This window comes from Anser brachyrhynchus, assembly GCF_964034855.1.
Source record: "Anser brachyrhynchus genome assembly, chromosome: 5".
NCBI classification, from domain to species: Eukaryota; Metazoa; Chordata; class Aves; order Anseriformes; family Anatidae; genus Anser; species Anser brachyrhynchus.
The window spans coordinates 35,144,980-35,165,640 of NC_137699.1; the positions used below are offsets into that span (position 1 = coordinate 35,144,980).

General features: G+C 46.1%; 1 protein-coding gene across 3 annotated transcripts in view; it reads left to right on the plus strand.

Moving 5' to 3' along the window:
- The window catches only part of CCDC9B (coiled-coil domain containing 9B), a 50,440-nt gene extending 31,340 nt beyond the window's left edge, over positions 1–19,100 (plus strand). For 2 of the 3 annotated variants that reach the window (XM_080593769.1, XM_080593770.1), the window contains 4 exons: positions 118–214; positions 6,766–6,823; positions 7,174–7,985; positions 16,702–19,100. In XM_080593769.1, the coding sequence (XP_080449895.1) occupies positions 118–214; positions 6,766–6,823; positions 7,174–7,953 (935 nt within the window). In that variant the 3' untranslated portion in view covers positions 7,954–7,985; positions 16,702–19,100. The remainder of the gene's footprint in view (positions 1–117; positions 215–6,765; positions 6,824–7,173; positions 7,986–16,701) is intronic. The other variant, XM_080593771.1, reaches the window with a different exon arrangement.
- Positions 19,101–20,661: the final 1,561 nt, after the last annotated feature.

Consider the following 20,661-nt stretch of genomic DNA (forward strand, 5'->3'; position numbering starts at 1 on the left):
CTTCAGAGGCTTCCCCTTCCAGAGGTACTTTCCAGTGATACGGGGATTTTAGCCCTTTCAGTAGTCCATCAGACAGTTCTGCCTGCTTTTGCATGGTCTTTCCAACCTGTCTTCTAGGTGGAGGACAGCACAGCGTGAATGTGAACAATCCCGGTCCCAAAGCAATGAGCAGCCGAGCCAAAGGAAAGGACAGACTGACCGGCAGAGCCAGAAGGTAAAGGTGCTGGCAGTAGTGCCACAAACTAGCAGTTAATTTAGTGGCGTTTGTGGCACCTGTAGAGCGCATCATCACTGTACCAACCCACTGTATCAACTCTCTGCAGAGTAGCTGGGTGGATAGGGGGGCACCATTACTCTGGGACCAGATTTGGGTAGCACTGGCACGTGCCGCAGGAGGCTTTTGAACGCATCTTATCTGACTTCCAGGCATTGCTGACATGGGGGACCAGACTCCAAAAATAGTTCCTAGCTGATCCAATAGTAATTAGGATTGAGAGTACAGTACAGATGTCTTTTCTTCATTAAAAAAAATCTTATATATCCCTAAGCTGGTGAGCTTAGGGTGAGGAGGGAAGTGGCCTGTTCCTGCCAGCTGTGGGCAGCACACAGCAATATATTAATGTTCACTGAAGCAATTTCAGAATATCAGCAAAACTAAGTGCATTTTACAGGTTCGCCCACATCCTCCCAGGGGCCCCCCTCCCCTGCTGCTCTCTGTAATTAAATTTCAGTGCAGTCTCCAGGTTTCTGGAGCCACACTATCTAACAGTTTAATAACAGTGATCTTACAGCGCTGCCATGCCCCTTAGTAGGCAACAAAAGGATGAAGGGTTGATTGCATACCCCAAGCCTTTTCATTTATCCAGAACAAAAAACCATTCCAGTAACCTTTAATGTTAGCATTCTTCTACCATCCAGATCAGTCATGACCACACAGTTAAATAGATGCACAAACTGATATGTTTTATAGGAGTACTCACAGCATTACCCAGAAGACGTTAACTGGTTGGAGGTCAGCTGCTGCTTGCTGCTACTTGGTTGAAATTAAGGGTGGGAGGCAGGGTCTGTGCATGCAGAATTCTGCTGTCAGGATAGTATTAGGTCTAACGTGCAGAGCCTGACACTATATCAAGCCTGGAGTTTTTTTAATGTTGCTTTTTTTTTCCAGTGACTGTGCTTTGAGGAAATGCACCTCAGCAGCCACATCTCTCAGCTAGTTAAGTTCTGAATTGGGAATCTACTTAAAGCGTAAAGATAGGTTGTCCTCTGTCTTTCTAAGTCCCATTAGTTAATCATACTTTTCAAAATTTAATTTAATTCTGATAAAATGATGAAGAATAGTATCATCAGCATGCAAATAATCAAATAAAATTGTTTGGAAGTTACATTCAACCCCTTTCCATTCTTCAGCTCCATCCCCAACAACATGTGCTTTGGAAAGAAAAGTTGCTGAGCTGTGCTCAAGCTTGCTCTCCCCCAGACAGTGACTGCAGCACTAGGGAATTACAGCAGTTCCCAGAGGATGTGCAGGATGGGCATGCCAGTAAATTTGCTTTATGTTGTTACTTTATATGAATACCCTAGAATGCTTCATACTGCAGGCTGGATGTTGCTCTTCACAACCATGAAGGATACAGTGACTTCGCACAGTTCTGCCCTGTCTGAACATGCCAACCCATCAGGCCCAAATCAAACTCCCAGACCTCAACAACTGCCCTCACGAGCAAGTGTGGTTCAGAGTTTTGCTGCCAAAATTTGGTTATTTGTGATAAATGCACAAGAATTACTTCAAAAGTTGCACTGGAGAAGAGAAACGGAAGGAAAAAATATGTCCACCCAATAATAAATAAAAGTTAAATGGCAAGTATCAGCTGAGCAGATACTGCTGCCCTTACACTAGTAGTAAGATTTTTAACAGCCACAAATGATCTAGGCTTTAGCTCATCATCCTTTTTGAAAGATAGCACTTATGGTATACAGCTTTCCTAAAGTCACACACCAGTTAGTTTTAGTTCGTTTTGGGCTAAAATGGATTCAAAGGGAAGACTACCAATGCAGAACTGCTTCTAGATCCCCCTGAACTTAAGTGGATCAGATTTTAGTAGTCCTCCAGGCTAATTAGAGAACACCATTTCCTGAGACACCTTTTCTTTGGACTTTGATCTGTCTGTTCTTTTAAAATAAATGCACATCTAGTGCTGTGCCCTCTGCTTTGAAAAGGGTTCAGAGGACAGCTGATTGCTGCAGAGCAGATTGTGTCTCATTGTGGGACACGTGCTTGGTGTTCCCAAGGGCTGGAAGAAATTGCACAGAACAGGGGCATTGTGGTCTCCCTGTCAGTGTTTGCTGGGAACATTAGTTATACTCACTGCAAAGATCACTTACTTCCTTTTTCATCCTTTCTGCTGGGATCTTCTTGTTTTTCTGCTTTTCAGGGTTTGGTGGGAAAGCACAGAAGGGAGCTTCGTGTGGTGGTACATCTGATTTATTCTGGTCACACCTTCAACTGTTGGCCATGCTCATCTTATCTCACCATGAGAGCTGGGATGCATCTGTGGGCCCTTCTTGGGTGTAGAAAGTGTGGGATCAGTGAGTAGCTCACCCAGATGTAGCACACCCCTGGCCCTGCCCTCTCTTTGCTCCTAAGCAGCAGAATATAAGGGAAGACTTCAGAAAATATGATGATGTTAGAAGGACTTGATGACAAGATAAGCCTCATGCTTTTCCAGTGTTTAATCTTAAAGTTTAATCCTAATACAGTCATTTTCTGCTCTGAGGACATTTTAGCTGTACAGATTAGACGTGTATAGTTGGTTAAATATGTGCCGGGAGTACACTAAATGAAAGAGCTGTGTTGATTTTGTGTGGCGCCTTGGAAAGGACAAAGAGTTTGTTGCTTCCCTTTTATAGGCAAAGCAGACAGATGCATCACGCAACGATATGCTCCCTCCTTGCCACAGCCTGCGGGTCAAACAGCTTCACCCAGATCCTGCCTCGGGCTCCATCTCTGCACCAGTCAGACCCCGGGGAAGGGATGGGAGCGTGCCCAGTGCCCTGTCTCCATCTCCTTTCCTCCTCTTCAGCAAAGACTTATGCCCCAAAGTGTGCCTGTGACAGACAGATGCTGACTGGTTTCCAGAAATCACCCCAGGGTCCTGAGATGTTTCTTTCTCCTTCTGTGCTGCGTTCTCAGAACCATGCTCAGAAGGAATGCCTTGGCGAGCTCTCTTATGGCAGAAATTCAAAGAAATAATTGTGGGCTGGGACTCTGACTGGCCAGCTTGGCGTGCTGTTTGACGACATCTCGTTGAGCTGCCCCTCGTTAGTTGTAGTTTCTTCCCGCAGTGGTCTCTTTGACTCTTCAGCTCCAGAGCTTGGCTAGGTCGTTGAAGGCAGCCTCCTCCCTGCCAGCGGCTAGGACAGCTAGCATCATTTCAGACTGCATAGGGCTGTACGGGGGTATCGGCACTTTTAACTGCTGTAATAATACAGTATTATTCCGATTATTCCCTTGCTTTTCTCACGCACACCCCGCCCATTTAACAAGAGGTTTATTGCAGTGGGTGCAGCAGACTTAAGCTCCCTCATGCTTTGCACATCCCTGCTTGAAGAACACGAAAGCCAAAGCCCACCAGCGACGTCAGCCAGTTCAAAGTGACAGCTGTCTCTGGGATCCTTTCTTTGCCTGGGAAGAGGGGAAGCTCAGCTGGCCAGATTGCACGGCAAGATTTAGCACCTTTTGTTGGGAGAGACCCAAAAGGTGTGCATCAGAGAGGATGTCTGGCTTGTCCTGGGCATCCACAGCCTGTTACTTTTGTCACAACAGACCAAGAAGGTACATTTTCCAGTACATTTGTGCCTCCAGTGCAGAGGCTTGGAGGCATTTTAGGGCATCTAACTCCTCTAGGGCTGCTGGGTTTAGTCAGGATATTATTCATACCCATTTAAAGGCTTTAAGGCCCCAGAATGGCTGGTGCTGGCATCCTGTTTAGATGTCTAAATTATCTTGCTGATGAAATTATAAAATCTTATGTACTATTGTCTCCACAGAGACTTTTATTCTTTTTCTTTTTTCTCATTTTATTTAACAATGAAATAATTCATCATACTCTTCCCTGAGCATCCTCCATTAGAAATGGGGCTAAAAGGTCGCTTGATTTATTTTTTTCGTTCTTGTTTGCCCTTTCAGTACTTCTTACTTATCAGCTACCAGCATGGAAAATCATGGTTCATTTAAAACTACTAAGAAGTATCTTAAACACTACTGAGATGAGTAGCTGGAGCATGGAGTCATGCCCTAAAGTCCTTACCTTCACCTGTGCACTTTGGAAAATCAGGGGAAAGAGGAAGCCAAGCATTCATCTGCTGCTGCATGGCCACCTCCCTCAGCACCATCCTGATAGAATCACTTCAGAGTAGCTCCCCTGCCCATCCATCTCATCTCATGGACTTCTGCTGCTTCTGCATCCTCTGTTGACCTGGAAGGGGTCGCATCTGGCCGTGTAACCTTGTCTCTGAAACTGGAAGAGCATCCTTTCTTCCCCTGCTTCTCTTTGGGAAGATCCATTCCTGAAGCCTTTCTTCTCATTTCAGAAAGGCTCAGGGTGCTTTAGGGGTGCTGATTATTCCTTACCTTTGCTCCTATCTGCCCTTTACCACTTGCCAACTTCTCTCCCGTTTAAGTCCAAGCGACTCAACAGCAGTGGTAAGAGCCATTTGGATCATGATGTCTGTGGTGATGACTTCCAGCTGCACCTTGTCCCCAAAACAATTTGGAGCCACGTTGCTGTGCGAGCACCTCCCAGGGATAGCACTAGCTATGCTAAGGAATGTGTTGAGTATTTTTGTTGCGTGTCAGCGATTCGTAACGCACTCTGGTGTGTTAGTGGTAATGATGGGGAGGAGGAACACATCAGGCTGAGGTGTTGATTATTTCAGAACTGCTGTCTAGCTAGTTTTGGCTATCTTTAGACCTGTGGGGGTGGTCTGTTCTGGGCTGGCTCTGCAGGAACCATACAGTGGTTGAGTAGGCAGAGCAGGGTGAGGCAGAAACCCACAGTCAGCACGTCATTCCTCAGCTTAGACGTTTATCTGGGGAAAGTGGTCAGCAGACCCACCAACGCTGATGCTGCATGCAGACGGAACTGGTAACAAGGGCAGCCCGTGCCCAAATTTAACACTATTGACTCTGTGTGATGGGCTCTGCCTATATAGCCCAACTTTCAGAGCTCTTGCAGGGTACTGCTGAAAATACACCAGTGCTGGGGGCTGCTTCCAAGAACAGGGCCCTTTTGCAGTTTGAGTTGGCACAGCCAGTGGCAGGGACCTACCCTGTGTTCAGGACAAGACCTTGTTGGCTGTGCTCTGTGTGCTGGGTCACAACTGCCCCTAAACCTTAAAGGATGGCTCCAAGCTGCTTCATCCCCAGGCTTATTGAGGACAGTATATCCAGCTCCACGCCCTCAGAGAGCCTTCAGGTGCTTGCAAATGCAACTTGCTCCTGCCCTAGGGACTTTGCTGAGTGTGAAATAGCTCGATGTGATCGTACATTGGAGGCTGTGATGGTAATGCCCACACAGTTTTCACAAGGGCATGTGGGGTCACCTTAACAGTGCGCTTTTGCCTCTGGAAATGCTTGACTCTGCAGTCACCTTAATGTGTGTTTTCATTTCTTGTATCTTGGCCTAAATTTGCCAACTGAAGAGGCCAGAGAGCCCAGCAGAGTCTGTCTAGAGAAGAATTAAATCTCGCGTACCTTTGCACATGTATTTTAAGAGTTTGTGTCAGGGACGACATATATACGTATACATTTATATATGTGCACGTGTGACACAATTCACCAGGCACACGTACGAGAAGGGAAGGGTTTCTAAGGCCTCCCCTGCCCAGTAGCTCTGCATAGACAAATTCAGATCTACATTCACCCTGGCAAGTTAAAAGAAGCAAAAGACAACACTTCTCCATGCAGCTTTAAGCAGAGCTGTTGCCCTCTTTAGCATGGGATGTTATAGCTGCTGCAAAATTTATTATGGGGCCAAAATGCACTTACACAAATCCTTGGAAGAGACTGTGTACGGAGTGAGCATGACTCAACACAGAGATACCATCTGAAGCTCAGGAAATTCCAGAGCTGCACATTTCTGGAAGCTGGGTAGGGAACTGGGGAGGTGTTAAACACACTTGCCCTCTTTTCAAAGTCTACCCAAAGCATCTGCCAGTGATCCTGAGTGGGCAAGAGGGCCTGGGTGAGCTGGACCTTCAGTCTGACCCTTATGGCCATCCTTGCAGCCTTCCACATGTCCATGCCTACCATCTCCCAAGGTACTTCAGAGCAATTTTATCCTTCACTGTCTGCCTCTGTGTCTGCCGTTGTGGAGATCTGGGATGTTTGGGCACTGTCAGACAAGCAGGACCAGGCTGTGGCAGACATCACCATAAGCATATCACCATATATCTTATTAGTCTAACAACAAATGTCTGTTCTGGCAATTGGATTTTATGTTTTCATTACATTTAGAATTATAACAGCCAGTTTATTAAGATTTAGTAGCCTCAGATGACTGCCTCTGGATGGGCTGGGTGTTTTGCAGTTGCCAGGAAAAGGAACTGGATCAGTTAGGTTCACCACCTTTATCCGTTTTTGCCTGGACGAGGGCCTCAGACAAGGAATGGATGGACATGGTAGAAATCCTTGCCCAGGCAGAGAAAGTGGCTTTTTGATATGAGAAACCGAAGGCCTAAATTCTGCATTTTTTTCCTTCACAGATGGGATGCAAAAGAAGGCGAGGACATGTCTTTTCTGAAGGATGACCCTGACAGCCAGGTGAGTTCATCAGTTCAAGGGTGGCTGCTGAGTTTACTCAAAACATGCACTATCAGGAAAGTTGGAGGCTATTAGCCAGTGCAGAGAGGGGAGACCTCTGTGTTGGAGTAAATGTGCCCCTTGCTACCACTCTCCAGGCGGCATGATGTGAGAGCAACTTGACTTCTTGCATTGGCCCTTATATTGTCAGTATAACAACCCTCACTTAGTCTGGTCCATACATCACCTACATTCTTTTGCTTCCTTTAATGGCCTCAGCAAATTTGTTCTCGTGTTTTGGGTATCATCATAGACAAGGAATATTCTATACTGATCAATAAGCTGACATAAACATATCCTCCCTTTCTTAGAGGAGCCTTGGTATGGACAAGCAGAAGAGCAGAGGTGAGGAAGGAGTGGAAGAGAACTGCACAGCTGAGCTGGAGGAGAAGGTGAAACAGCCAGGCCTCCAAGATCATGGGGCCTCATCATCACAAAGGCGAAGCGGGAAGGCCCAGTCTGCCCCCAATGGCCAGAAGGAGGAACGGAGAGGAGTGAAGGGGCTCGGCATGGAGGTCTCTGTGGCCAGCACAGGCGACTCAGAGCCAGGTCCCAAGCCGAGTAAGGAACCTGTTGAGGAAGATGGCAATGGAAAGCCTGGCACTGCTGACATCTCTCAGGAGGAGAGCACAAATAGCAGTGCCTCACAAAGTAGCCTTCCAAATGCTGTGCAGGCCACCATGCATAGCAGTGAGCAGACCTTGTCATTGCCCACGGGAGATGATTTAGATGGCGCTGGCTTTAAGAAAAACACAGCTTCAGAACAGGAATCCACTGAGGACTCTTCAAATAGCCATGGAGGAAAGACGGACACAGCAGCTGAAGACAGACTGGATGCAGGTCAAGGACAGCTGGTGAGACAAAGAGGGGAGGAAGTGACCCAAAACACTGCCCTTGAGGGACAAACACTTGCTCTGAAAGGAGTTGAAGATGCTGAAGGCACTGAACAGACAAGCAAGCCTTTGCCCCCAAGGAAAGACAACTCTGACAAAACTGTTGTGCCTGAGCAGGACACAGCAAAATCACAGTCCAGGGAAGGGGACCAGCCTGAAGATTGCAAGGACAAGGACAGCAGGGACACGCTCAACTAACAAAGATTGCACCAGCTTGCCTGAGATGGAAGGTGAGTTCCTGACCCCACTATCCATGGCGTTTGCTATCCTGTAACACTCACAGCCATAGTACAGGTCCATAGTTCAATTTTCTGTGGCCATAAAGACAACATACAAGATAACTATTCAGAAGCGTTTGTTACCAGTGATAGGGATCCCTCAGATATCCTGAAACTGTGTATCACAAAGACCTGCCCTGGAGCAGATAGGGAAACAAAGGAAAGTCAGACAGGAAAATCTGTATGGAAAACTGGACTGCTGAGTCTGGTCAGTGACAGGCATTAGTCAGGGCACAAGCTGAAACTATTCCTGGAAAGGGATGGTCTCAGAAAGGTGGGGATAGCAGCATGAATTTATTTCTGTCTCTGTGGTAATCACAGCTAGAATAACTAGAGGTTAGCGTAGTCCTGTTTCCAAAACACTCACGCAGCTATAGAGGCCCACCTTGTGGGCAGTAGTTTGAAAAAGCTGGACATCGTGTGGGATTCTCTTTCCAGTACACAATCTGTGAGTGCTAAGCTCTGTGAATGTAAAAATAACGTATATGGCAACAATAATGAGTAAGGCAGGATGAGATGGTTCCTGTTCCAAAGGCCTATGAACCAAACAGAAAGGGGGAAGAACAGAGCTGGTTATGTAGCAAAGCTCCAGGTTTTACTCAAGCAAAGAAGTTTCTTCCAGAAAGGCAGATGCAGAACAAGAAAAGTCAGGAGAAAGGAACAAAGTATATGACAGGTAGAAAAGTAAGGTAGAAATTAGGAAGAAGGGGCAAGGACGGAGAGTAGGGGATCTCTGGCAGTTACCTTTGCCAAATATGTTCTTTCCGAGCAGTGTCACAGATCAGGGTGTCATACCTTTAAGTGCTAGATCAGACCAGTAAGTCAGGATGTGATCCTGCCACCAGGTTAGGCAGTAAGGTTGCAGTGTACTCCAGCTAACTCAGGCCTAGCACAGAGACACCTAACTTAAGATCTGAGCTTCCTCTCTCTTGGAAGGAGAAAGATTGGCACTTCCAGAATGCAGTCTAGCGTGCCTAACCCCTAAATTGCTCTGGCACTGAGAAGAGAGGCAGCAGCAAGTAGTCCAGCAATACTCCTGCAAGCAGAGAGGCAGCGGCAATACTCCTGAGTAGGCACTCCAGGCAATTAGCTGCTCAAAGCTAGGCAGGCACGTTGCCCCCACCAAGCGCCTTTCCCCGACTCCAACAGGCTTTTCTTCAGACACCTAACCAGCAGCTTGTCACCGGGTTTTGTTTGGTATTCATCCCCAAGGCACAAAGGAGCTTAGGGATGAAGTGGTTAAGCTGCTAACAAAGAGACTTTCACTATAATACAGTACTATACAAAAGGCATGGAGAAGCGCAAGTGTTACAGCTATTTAAAAAAGACAAACACCAAGATGCTGGTTCTGTACTGGAACTGAAATTCCTTCAAGTGAGGGAAATTAATTCCAACAGTATTTAGGAAAATGTTGAGACCTGGATGCACACAGCGTGACTTTGCTTTCCAGGCCTCTCCAATCTACCAGAAACACCCACAGAAGTAGAGAATGGAAGAATCAGAATTATCCCGAGTGAGAAAAGTAGCCATTAATTAGACACCAGCTAAGAGGCAACAATAAATTAGAGCAGTCCATTTTCATCTCAGCAATGCAATGGAGATTCCTACGGTTTGGTAATGCGGCCCTGACTTCAGCACAGCTCTTTACTCCATCGCTCTTCAGTGAAGTCATTAAGGCAGGCTTAATTATAAACATAGCCTTATGTCTTGGAGAAGACAAGGCGACTTAAGCAGGTGTTGGCACTTAAGCACTTGTGCATCTGTTTGGCTTAGCCGGAAACTGAGACCAATTTTGCTCTCTGAAATATTTATTGCTTCGGATACACCGAGCGTGGCGATGCCGGCCGATCAGCCCTAGCACGTAGCTACTAAGACTACTGAAAGCAGAGGCGGTGTGTGGGGACTGCGAGGGCACACAGTGATAGATGGAGATATTTACCCTCTACAACCCCATTTCATCCTGCCTGCCCTCCCCTCCAGCCCCATTTCCTTCCTATGCAGCACCCACCCCCCTGCCAAGAGATCATGCCATTGCCTCACCGACCTCTTTCCAAACAGCACAAGCAAAATTTCCAGGTGTGCCTAACCTGTGCGCTCAGCAGCAGGTCCCACCTTCTGGTGGAGACAGATTAAAGCAATATACTTTCATTTTTTGGTATTTCCTGCACACCTAGGAGATGCTTCAAGTTTCAGGGGAGCCTTTTGCAGGATATCGATGGCAGGTCATTTAGGGGGAGTTAGCCTTCAGCCACTGCTGACCTGTGTTAGGATCACAGGAATAGGCACAGCTACATCACACCTTACGTTAAGAGAATGCTCTTTCATTCTTTTTAGATTCCAGGGCACTCACCAATCATTGATTCACAGCAAGCACGTATGATAAATAAGGGTAACCTCTGAGCAAACTGGTTTGTGATTGTTTCATTTGAAGGTTTTTTGCACCTTCCTCTGAAGGGTCCGACATTCTCACTGGCTAGGCATCCACAGAGGTGCCAGGGTGAGCCAGTGCAGCCATTTCTGTGTCCCCCATCTCAGAAATAGGTTTCTTCTTCATGTGTTTTTTTTTTCCCATTACATTGACTGCAAGAGCATTTAGGGAATGAGTGAGTGAGTGCAGCTTGGCCATTTGTCTTCAGTGATGTTCTAGAGCATCGCTGTCACCTCCTACATACTGAAGTCACCACAAAGAAATTTGACCTCTCCCTCTGCACCAGTGACAGGGCACTATCAGGGCTGGCTTCCCAAACAAGATCATTTGCAGAGTGGGTGAGTTATGCCATGATTTATTTGTAGTGGGGTGAGCCAAAAGGAAGACTAGAGGGCCCCATCTTTAGGTCTCTGCTCCCTGCATCCAATTTGTCAGGAACATCTCTTGACAGGGGAAAAAAAAAAAATCAAGACCTGGATTTCTCAAGCGCTAGCTTAGCACAACCAGAACAGTTCATCTCTGTGGCTTGACAGAAGGGCTCCTAGGAGCAACAAAATAGCAACGATGACAACAACAACAACAACCCAAAAAGCAAAAGCTCATTTGGCTCAAGTCGGTTAAGTTGTCAGTGTGTTTGGAGCGAAAAGGTCTTATGTCTATTCCTGCTGTTGCTTTGAAATTCCCAAATCAACATGACAGGCTGCATAATGACACAGATGGCAGTCATAAATAACTACAGGCTGGTAACAGTCACTTCCCTTCTCCCGTGGCTTCTGTTTCCTTCTGCTCTACAGACGGATTAGTTTTAGACCATGGTATGTATAAAATGCTGCAAAGCTCTAGCCTGTTTTCTTGTAATTCTCCCCAAAGTGTTACATCACAGAATTTCTTTGGACCCAGATGCCTTAGGTTTGCCCCCATTTGAGGTGCGTTTGAATCCTTGGTAGAATCCTCTATTTGTTTTGGGGATTATTGAGATTTATGCCTGCACCTGACATCAGATGATGCTTTAGGGCACGGACAGCCAAAAATGCAACCTCGAGGAAACCTCTGTTCAGAGAAGCCATTGCATATGGCCTGCAAAAAGACTTAATAGGTGTGGCCATCTTTGGCAGGGAGATCACTACATCAGCTGGAGTCCCCTCAGGAATGTAACCGCGTGTGGCAGGCTAATGCCTTTCTTGGCCTATCTAGTAAAAAGGGCAGCATTGTTACTCAGAGCTGGGTTTAGCAAGAACCAGGAAAAGAGCATCATTCAGGAAGCTGAAATAGCGATAAAACCAAGCACTACACAAAGAGCTACACTTTTTTTTTTAGAATGAAAAATCGGAAGTTTGATTATTCCTTTGGTGTCTAGCACAATGAATTCAGGTGCCAAAACCACCTGAATTATTTGGTTCTTCTTACCACTTGAGTGTAATCTTTCAGGAACAGGCAGTCCTGTACTATAATCGAGTTAAGAAGCTGTGGGCTGGTGGCGCATGCTGAGTTTTTAACAATTTACGCATACACCAAATTGCAGATGCCCATGCCTAATCGTATTGATCTGATGTCAGACCAACAAAATTACAAGATTATCCCTTTGCAGCAGAGCAAAGGGGGGTGTTTTTCACTCTGTGATGCATGAACAACACTAACACAATTTCCCTGTAGATGAAGGACTTCACGTGGCAAGGTGAATGGGTTGTTGTATCTCCAGGAGGTGCCGAGCGGCTCTGTCTTTGTAAATCCAGGCATGTCCCATCCAGAAACCTTTACTGAGTTCATGTAACCAGCTGACGTTATACTGGGACCTGAAGTGCCTGGCAGAAAACATGAAACTTGTGATGACAGTCCAGGTGATACAGTCTGAATGGCTGTTGTTGTGGAGCATAGAGGGTTCACAGCAAAACAGTGATTAATGTAACTGGGACCACATGAGATTTGACCATCCTTAAGGAGAAGCATCTGGAAGGATGCACTGGCGTGGGTTATCAGGCTGATTAACAAAATCCTGCTAGGAGGCGATAGGTAACTTCACAGAAAAAAAAATAATAATCTCACTGAGAAAATGCAGATTTGACAAATACCAGAAATGTGTCTTCCTCAACATTTTGAATTTCGTAAAACCCAAACTGGAGCTTTCATTAAACCTTTCCAGAACAGAAAATTTTAAATTTATGCTAGTAATTCAGTTTTGTTACGGTGTGACTTTTGAAAAATCAGCCTAGAAACAGATGGGATGGTTTTGCAAAACAAAACCTATCGACCCCAAAAGGAATGTAAAAATATCCATTCCATTAAGGGGTTATATTGTGGAATTTCCATCAAGTAAAAAAACAAAAACAAAAACAAAAAAACTGTACCAGGTCACTTCACCTGATGTCAGGATCTCTCACAGCACAAAGCACAGCCAGTGTCTGTAGCAGCAGTACCCATCCAGATTTCACTCCCCACTACAAGTGCTGCTCACCCAGTTCTGCAGAGCAGCAGCTCCTTGCAGCAAGCAGCCACCATGTGGATTTCACAGCTTCCACTGTTAATGTCTATTTATGGCACTAAAAATCTCCTGCACCTTCAAACCAGTTGGAGATGCTGCGCAGAGTGTGTGGTGGGGCTTTCATCCTTTGCTTCAAATAACAAGGAGTAAATATTTACCCAAAGTACAGGCTTGGAATCCCTGGAGAATGTCCAGCAAGTCCCAGAGAAGTAAACGATACACAAAAAACCACAGAAGCTTTTCCCTGAATTCTCTTGAGAAAATTAATCTTAACATCTTTAGAGAAAATGCAGCTGGGGGTAAATTTCCAGAGCAGCTCCAGGGATCTGACCTTGCAGCTCCGGCTGACGTAAAGAGGAGTGGGGCAGGCAGGGCCTGTGTACGGCAGGATCCAGGGGTCGGGAGAGGCCAGCTTTCTGCTGCAAACCAGCGCTAAAGGTTGGCGCAGGACACCCCACAAGCAGAAACCAACGCCTCGCAAGGCAGTCCTGGAGCTGCCGAAGGTTTCCTCAAGGTTCACGAGGTGAGAAGATAGCATCTTGTGTGACTCGGACACTGGCCTGGGATCTAGCAGGCTGAGGTCTCAAGGGCTTGACTCGAGTAGCGTTGGTCTCGCTGGTTCTTCCTCGCAGCCCCCCAGTGCTGTGGGGAGCCCACCATCATGCCACAGCATTTCAATTTCCCCGAGCACGTCCTAGCACCACACGCCACCAAAGGGGAGAGCTTAGATCTCACGCAGGATCAGGGAGTGCTGCGGCTTAATACAAGACTTGGAGCAGTTATCTTCATTCCTCTGGAATTACAGAAAGTCCTTCCAGTGGCACGATATGGGAAAATAATCCCTGAGTTTTCAAGTGTTGTATGTGAGAATGGTTCAAGAGGAATGAACTTGGACAGAAGGAACACGGGGAGGGACTGCAGGGATACTCAGGGAATGGTTGTTTAGTCTAGCAAAATGAAGGCAGAGCGGGGTAGTAAACACCAGTGAAGGAAAAGGCCATTCCAGCCTGAACATAATTAGGCGCAAGAATCAATGTAATGAAGAAGTCTGTGGATAAATATGCAGAAATGAGACAAAAGTTACTACCTGTCAGAGGATTTGAAGAGTGCCATGTCTGCGGCAGGGACTCGTCACCTGCAAGGCTGGCTTGGCCAGCGTGTTTCTGGCAGGGATTAGGCAATGTGGTGCTTGTGACATCAACAGGATGAATTTGGCGACAAAGTTGTGTATGTTCCTGTAAATGCTGGTCACCGCTGTGAAAGCACTGTGCTTTCACTGGTACCCACCAGAATCAGTGTACGCATCCTGCCCAGAAATGTGGGAGCTTTACTCCTAAATCTCTCCAGCACCTTTCAAGAGCTTCTGCCTCGTCTTTGGTTTGTCTCTGTTATCGCAGAGCAGACAGAAGGGAGCACGTGCCCATACCTCAGATGCCTGCATCAACCCTCTTAATGTAAACCCCAGATGAAAAGGAGGGAGAGATAACTACACCACATTGTGGTCTGCGTCTTCCTTTCTGCCAGCTCTGTCGTTGAGAAGGAACACACAGACTGTGGAGAGTGACAGTACCCCAAACCACTCCAGCAGGAATCTCCACCAAAATCTGTCTTTACATATTTAAGCTCATCAAGGGTTGCCGTGATAAGTTTTCTACCAGAGGCGAATCTAGAAAGAATTAGGAATTTTTCTTCACTTTAAAAAAAAATGGTTCTAGTTCAAATTAGAATTAAGTCAGGGATGCTGTATGGCCTGTGCTAGGAAGAAGAACACGCCTCATGATCTTACCAATCCTTTTTGTGGCCTTTCAGCATATGCTGAAACATCAGCTATATATCCACTTAAAAAAAAGCCAAGCGAGGAAATCTGGTGTAGCGATGTCTAACAGATGGTCCTTACACAACACGTCTGAGTTTGCCACGTGATATTTCACAAGACTGACTCTCCGAGTGGTCCACTAAGAACAAAACTGTGAGAACTGTGGACCTGCCCTGGGACAGATCAAACAAAATTACGTCTCCCAGCCCACGCAGAGGATGGATAGTGCCAATCTCAGCTGATGGAAGGAGGGCCTAAAGTGCCGGACTTCTTCAGCTACTTTCAGCCACAGTGTTCAGGTGCATCTCGCCCCATGACATGAGATGTAACCGGTAGGTCCTACAGTAACCTGTTGTTGGCTTGGCTATGAAAGTCATCCCAGCGACTTCCCACGTCCAGCCAGGCTTTGTCAGGTTGGGGAACGCCTGGGGCTTTTGAGACAGACTGCCAACAGTCCGCATTTAATGCTCTCGTGTGATGGTGACACACAAATTTGGCTCTGCGTCCCCTTGCTGCTGATGGCAGAGGCAGCCCACGGCCGCATGGCTCTCCCGAGCCCTGAGTCACAAAGAGTAATGCCAGCCACGGGGATGTTGTACCAGCACAGAGCTCGCCAAGTCCCCGACCAGCCCTTCAGTTACGCATGGAAAGGAAGATACAGCGTAAAATGAGAGAAATGCTAATTACTGTGCCTCGCTGCTAAAAAAAGTAATGACTTTAAAGCCCACCAGTGTCTTGGCTGTAAAGACTCACTCATGCACAGAAACAAGGTGCCTGTATCGAAAGGGTAATGCTGCAAAACAGGGAAGAGACTTGCCCACCAACGCTAAATAGCACAGGGATGTCAACAAGACTTTTGGAACCACTAATAGCAAAATAGATTAACAATAAACAGAGCTAGCTCTGGAGTCAGTTCAGACTTGTAAAACAGATTATAACATTCAAGCCATGAAGCGCAACTCTAAAATCTGCTTCCTGCCCCTTCCCAATAATGTCCTGAAGCGTGCTGCTCCTGCAGCACTGAGCAACCCCTCAGCAGCAAGATACAGCCAGCCCCATCCACTGCACATGTACAGGCCAATAAAAAACATCTCCAGAAACAGCCTTAGACTCTTCTTTCAACCGCACATAGCATCGATTATTTCAGTACCTTGGGCATCATTTCTTTGTGGTTTCTTATCAGATATCTGTGGTTGTGTCGTTAAATGGTTTCTTTGGATCTTCCCTTTTATGTGAGCCAAGCTACTCCTGCCTTCATGGTATTTCATCTGTTTTTCCTTTTATGTTCCCCCTCTATCCTATCTTGTGAGCTCTGGGTGTTGAACTCTACGTCAGCAAAAGGCAGACCTGTGGATTTAAACATGGATGCAGGCAAATGCCAACTCAGCAATTCTGAGTAGCACGCAAGCATCTGGCAACCAGAGGAAAAGTAGTCTGTCTTTCCTAATTAAAATCAATGTATCTAGCTCTAGAGACAGCTACAGAACAACAGTCTCATCACAGGTTAGTATTTTCACTAGAGAAAAGCTCATTCCCCTTCCTGTGAAAACAAATGCTGCATCCCCAGGCCAGGTTTCACAAGAGTGGGCCACGGACTCCTACCCAAAATCAGTCCCTCCTCTTGGGGCTCCGGTGCTATACAAGCACACACAAAAACATACAAAAAATAGCATCCTTACGCCAAAAGGAGAAAATAAAGTAGTCTTATGTAGCCCAGAGGAGTGGGAACACATTTCATGCAGGCTCACACATTTGGTGCATCCCCTGGGTTGCTCCCATCACACTTGGCAGGTCGGTATCTGGGTTATGCGATGCTGGGACCCCCCAAGCAGCCCCAGCCATGCAGGAAGGTCACATTGAAGCTCAGCAGACACTTTTAATTTACTGCTCAGCGGTTCCCTAAAGGCTGATAATCCTGCTACTGTCTCTGCTCTTGTTTCACCAGGATAACGTGCTGAAGGTGGTGGATGAGAAGAGAAGAGGAGCACAGCCTTGTCCTCACTCTGACCTTCTATGAAATCAGCTTTCAGCACCTGCCCCGCGCCCTTCATTCACCACAGACAGGGTCCCCCCTTCACCCTTCCCCACTCAGTTTCAGCATCAGCCCTTCCTATCCTGATGCCAAAGGACAGGAAAGGCTACACACACTCCCTACACTTTTCTTTGGTATTTGTTTTGCCTATATTGCAGCTGTGTGGCAAGCCAATGAAATGTCTACTGGATGCACTTTATTTTATTTAATAACTAATTCAGTTTAAAGTTAAGATTCAGCTTTCTGGGCAGCCCACCCATTCCCTCCCCAAGGCTAACAGGGAACCGTGTGTGCCCGGAGGACAGCAGGGGTTGGGTGAGCTCTCCCCAGTGGTTGCGTTGGGACAAGCGACAAAGCAGAGCATTAGGAGACAGGGTGAGAGGTGCTATGTTGTAGTGCAGTAGGTGGGTGAAGAAGTAGAGTTCAGGGCAGCTGTTGTAGTAGGGGTTTGTACGTGGTTGAAGTGGTGGCAGAGATGTACGGTAGTTGCACAGGTCGTGGGCACAGAGGGGACAGAACCTTCTTGGGGTGCTTTCGACAAGCACACGGCAGCCACAGCATCTCATCCTTTCCAAGGTCACCTTTCTCCTCCTGTTAGATAGGGTAGGGCAGAAGCAGCAGAGGCTGAATGAGCACGTCAGGAACATGCTTTTTTCTAAGTAAAGTGGCTGCTGCATTGAGCAGGTACGTACGCAGCTTGGCAAAGCACTGAGCCTGCTGCTTAAGGCTGGGAAGCGCAAAGGCTACACTAACTGGAGATGCCTGCAGCAAGGAGGAGGGCAGCACAAACGCAGTAACTTTCCTTAATACCCTGCTGCAAGGAAGGAGCTGGCAACAGGACCCCAGCCGAATTGGAGCTGAAAGTCAAGGCTTCCTGTCAACTGCTTTCACCTTCCTGGTTGTGCCTTTCGTAGCCTTGTGCACAAGTAAGAGGGTAACAGTTCCCCTGGAAGCTGCCAAGGATACCTTTTGTCCTGGCCTTAAAAGGTGCCTTTCAAATCAAGGAACTGAATGAGCATCTACAGCATAAATGAGCAAAAATCCCAGCTGTTTAGAATTACAAGCAGATGAAAGACTGACAGCAAAGTAGAATCTAGCTGAAATGTGCCTGCCCATTAAGAAGGCAGAAAGCTGGCACAAGGAATAACATAATTCCTGACTTCTAAATGACAAAACAAGCAAGGCTATCATCCTCATTAAGAAGCACTGCCCTAAAACTTGAAGCAGTTTCAGGAGTAAATGTATGTGCAGATACTTATTCATGGAGATTTATTGAATGTCACTGCAAGATGCATTGGCTAACCAAAATGACAGACTGCCTTGGTGATGGAGTTGGCATGTGTGGACTGAAATACTGTATGCTGTTTTAATAAACTAATATTTGCACATATAAACACTTCGCTATTCTACGTAACTTGGATCCACAATACCTATCTCATGGAAGACAACCCTGGGAACTTCCTCTGTGTGCCAAATTCAGGAGAGTTCACTGGCTTCAAACCAGGCATTAGCAAGAAACAGGGTATGCAGCTTTCATGTTTTATTAGTAGGAACACCTTCCCCCACCCAAGCCCAGACTGGGTTTATTTGGACTTATCCAACAGATAAGAGAACAGATAGATGCAAACCAGATTATAAGACTGCTCCAGGTCCTGGAAATTCTCCATCACTTAAAGGCTGGTTTTCCTCAACCAACTGGCTCGAACACTTGCTTATTTATTTATTTAAGATGAAAACAGCTCACTGACCTCAATCTTGATCCAGTCAGAATCACTGCCATCTTGCCTCAGTCCACACACAGAATATTCTCTGATGAAGAGCTTGTTGTTGCACTCCAGCAGCAATCAAGCAATAGAAAGCAACTTTTACATTGCCTCTGGCCCAGGACTTAGTTGTAGAGATAAAAATGCAACTTCAATTGTTGCTATACTTTATCTTATTGACATAAGATATAGGAACAGCTTTCCTCTTTCAAAGGAAAAACTGACACTTTGCCCTCCGTCCCCCCTCTTTCCCCTCTACCCCTCATAAATCCAAGCAACTTTGCACTTCATGATGCCTGGGAAGGATCAAGTCTGTACCAAGCTCTGTGGATTGTGCTGTGCAGATGGTGCCTGTCCTCAGCATAATTTCTTCTTGCTTACCAACAGCCTGCTTGAACGCACTTTGGATGGTGCCTGGATTGGAATTTTTCAGAAAAAACGAAAAAGGTGTGGCTAGCTATTTCTTCTTTACAGTGAGAGAAAAGATTGAAGAGTTGAAAAATCTGATGTAGAGGTGTTATTTATATTAAATAAAAATTATGAGAAAAAGTTCCAGTTTCTTAGTGTTTCTCAGCCCTATATTCAGGGCTTTTTCTACATGTGAACAGAATTTGTAGCATTTGCAGGGTAAGAGCTCCAATTTGGATCACTAAGCCCTTAGGAAAGGACTCACCTCCTGGCCTGGCTAAGTCAACCCACCCAGCAGGCTCGCTGTAATGATGACAACCTGCCTCAAAACACAAGGCTTGCTTTTCCACAGGTGTCAAAGCTGTCTCATTGTAACTTCACCTTTCTTGCAAGCAAATGCAACAGCAGCTTATAGAGTGCAAAATGATCTGCCTATGGAGACACCTGTTCCCTCCCAGCAGTGCTTGGTAGCTCAGGGGTTTTGTTAAGTTCACTCTTAATTATTCTTAAGAACAGGAAAACAGCAGCAACTATCACACAGAAAACGCCTTTTTCTTTAAACCAAAGGAGCGGTTTGCCACTGAGATACTGCTAGTTGGCAAAATTTACCATCAGTTTCAATGCAGCAACTCTGTAGCAAAATTGATTTCAGACTAGGAAATCAATTCTTGATTTAAAGAGATGATTAAACTCATCCTAAGGACAAAAACACATCTGGACAAGGTTGGAAGTACTTCATTTTCCAGAGCTTTACAAGGCCAATTACTGCAGGAGGCAACAAGAGAAAATCTTGACAGCAGTTCTGGCTCTCCATTCCCTATTTCAACAAATCTAATGCTATGGCAGAAGGATACCACACAAATTCCTAAGAACAAGTAAAGCCCTATAAAGAGAGGCTAAAAGTAGAAAGAACAGAAACATTCACAAATTTTCCACACCAATTCCCCTCCAGATGCAAACAGCATAGGAGCCTGAAGCTAAGCTGGCATTTACTGAGAAGTTTTTGTATTTGAAGTATGTAATACAGTAGTTAGTGCTTTCTTAGTTACAATGAAAGCTTTAAGTCAATTAGAGATAGAGAGCAGAGTAGAGCATTGCTGTGAAGTTAAAATACCGCCTGCTGCCTTCCTTTGGCAAGGTACAACAATAGCTCAACCAGTTCACAGCCTCACACGCTCCCACAGTTGCTGGCAGGCAAAGTGAACGCACTGGGAAGCCTGCAGCCATTCCCTGAGCACACCAATTTAGTGCAGCAACACAGCAGCTAACCAGAAATGAGGTGTTCCCAAAGCTCACTGCCTCCAAAGACATACGGAATAGCCAGAAGTCAAACTTGACCTCCTTTGCTTTACGTTCCAGCTCTGAAGTGACTTCCTCGTATCATTCTCTTCTCTGCTCACACCAGCTCCTCCCAGGACTCACAGCCAGTCACTGGTAACACACACACAGACACGTGTAACACTCTCCATTGGCCCACTGAAATTAATTTAGGCTTCTCTGAAGGAGATCCATGATGCTCAGAGACAGCCACTGATTTTATTATCAACACTACACCACAGGATTGCTTTTCAGCCACACTAATGAATTAAGCCAAAATCTGGAGTAAAAATGCAACACCTTCCTTCTGAGAACTACAGCCCAGTCCTAAAAATCTGAGATTAATCTGATTCCCATTATGTCTGCTGAGACCAAGCAAGAAGAT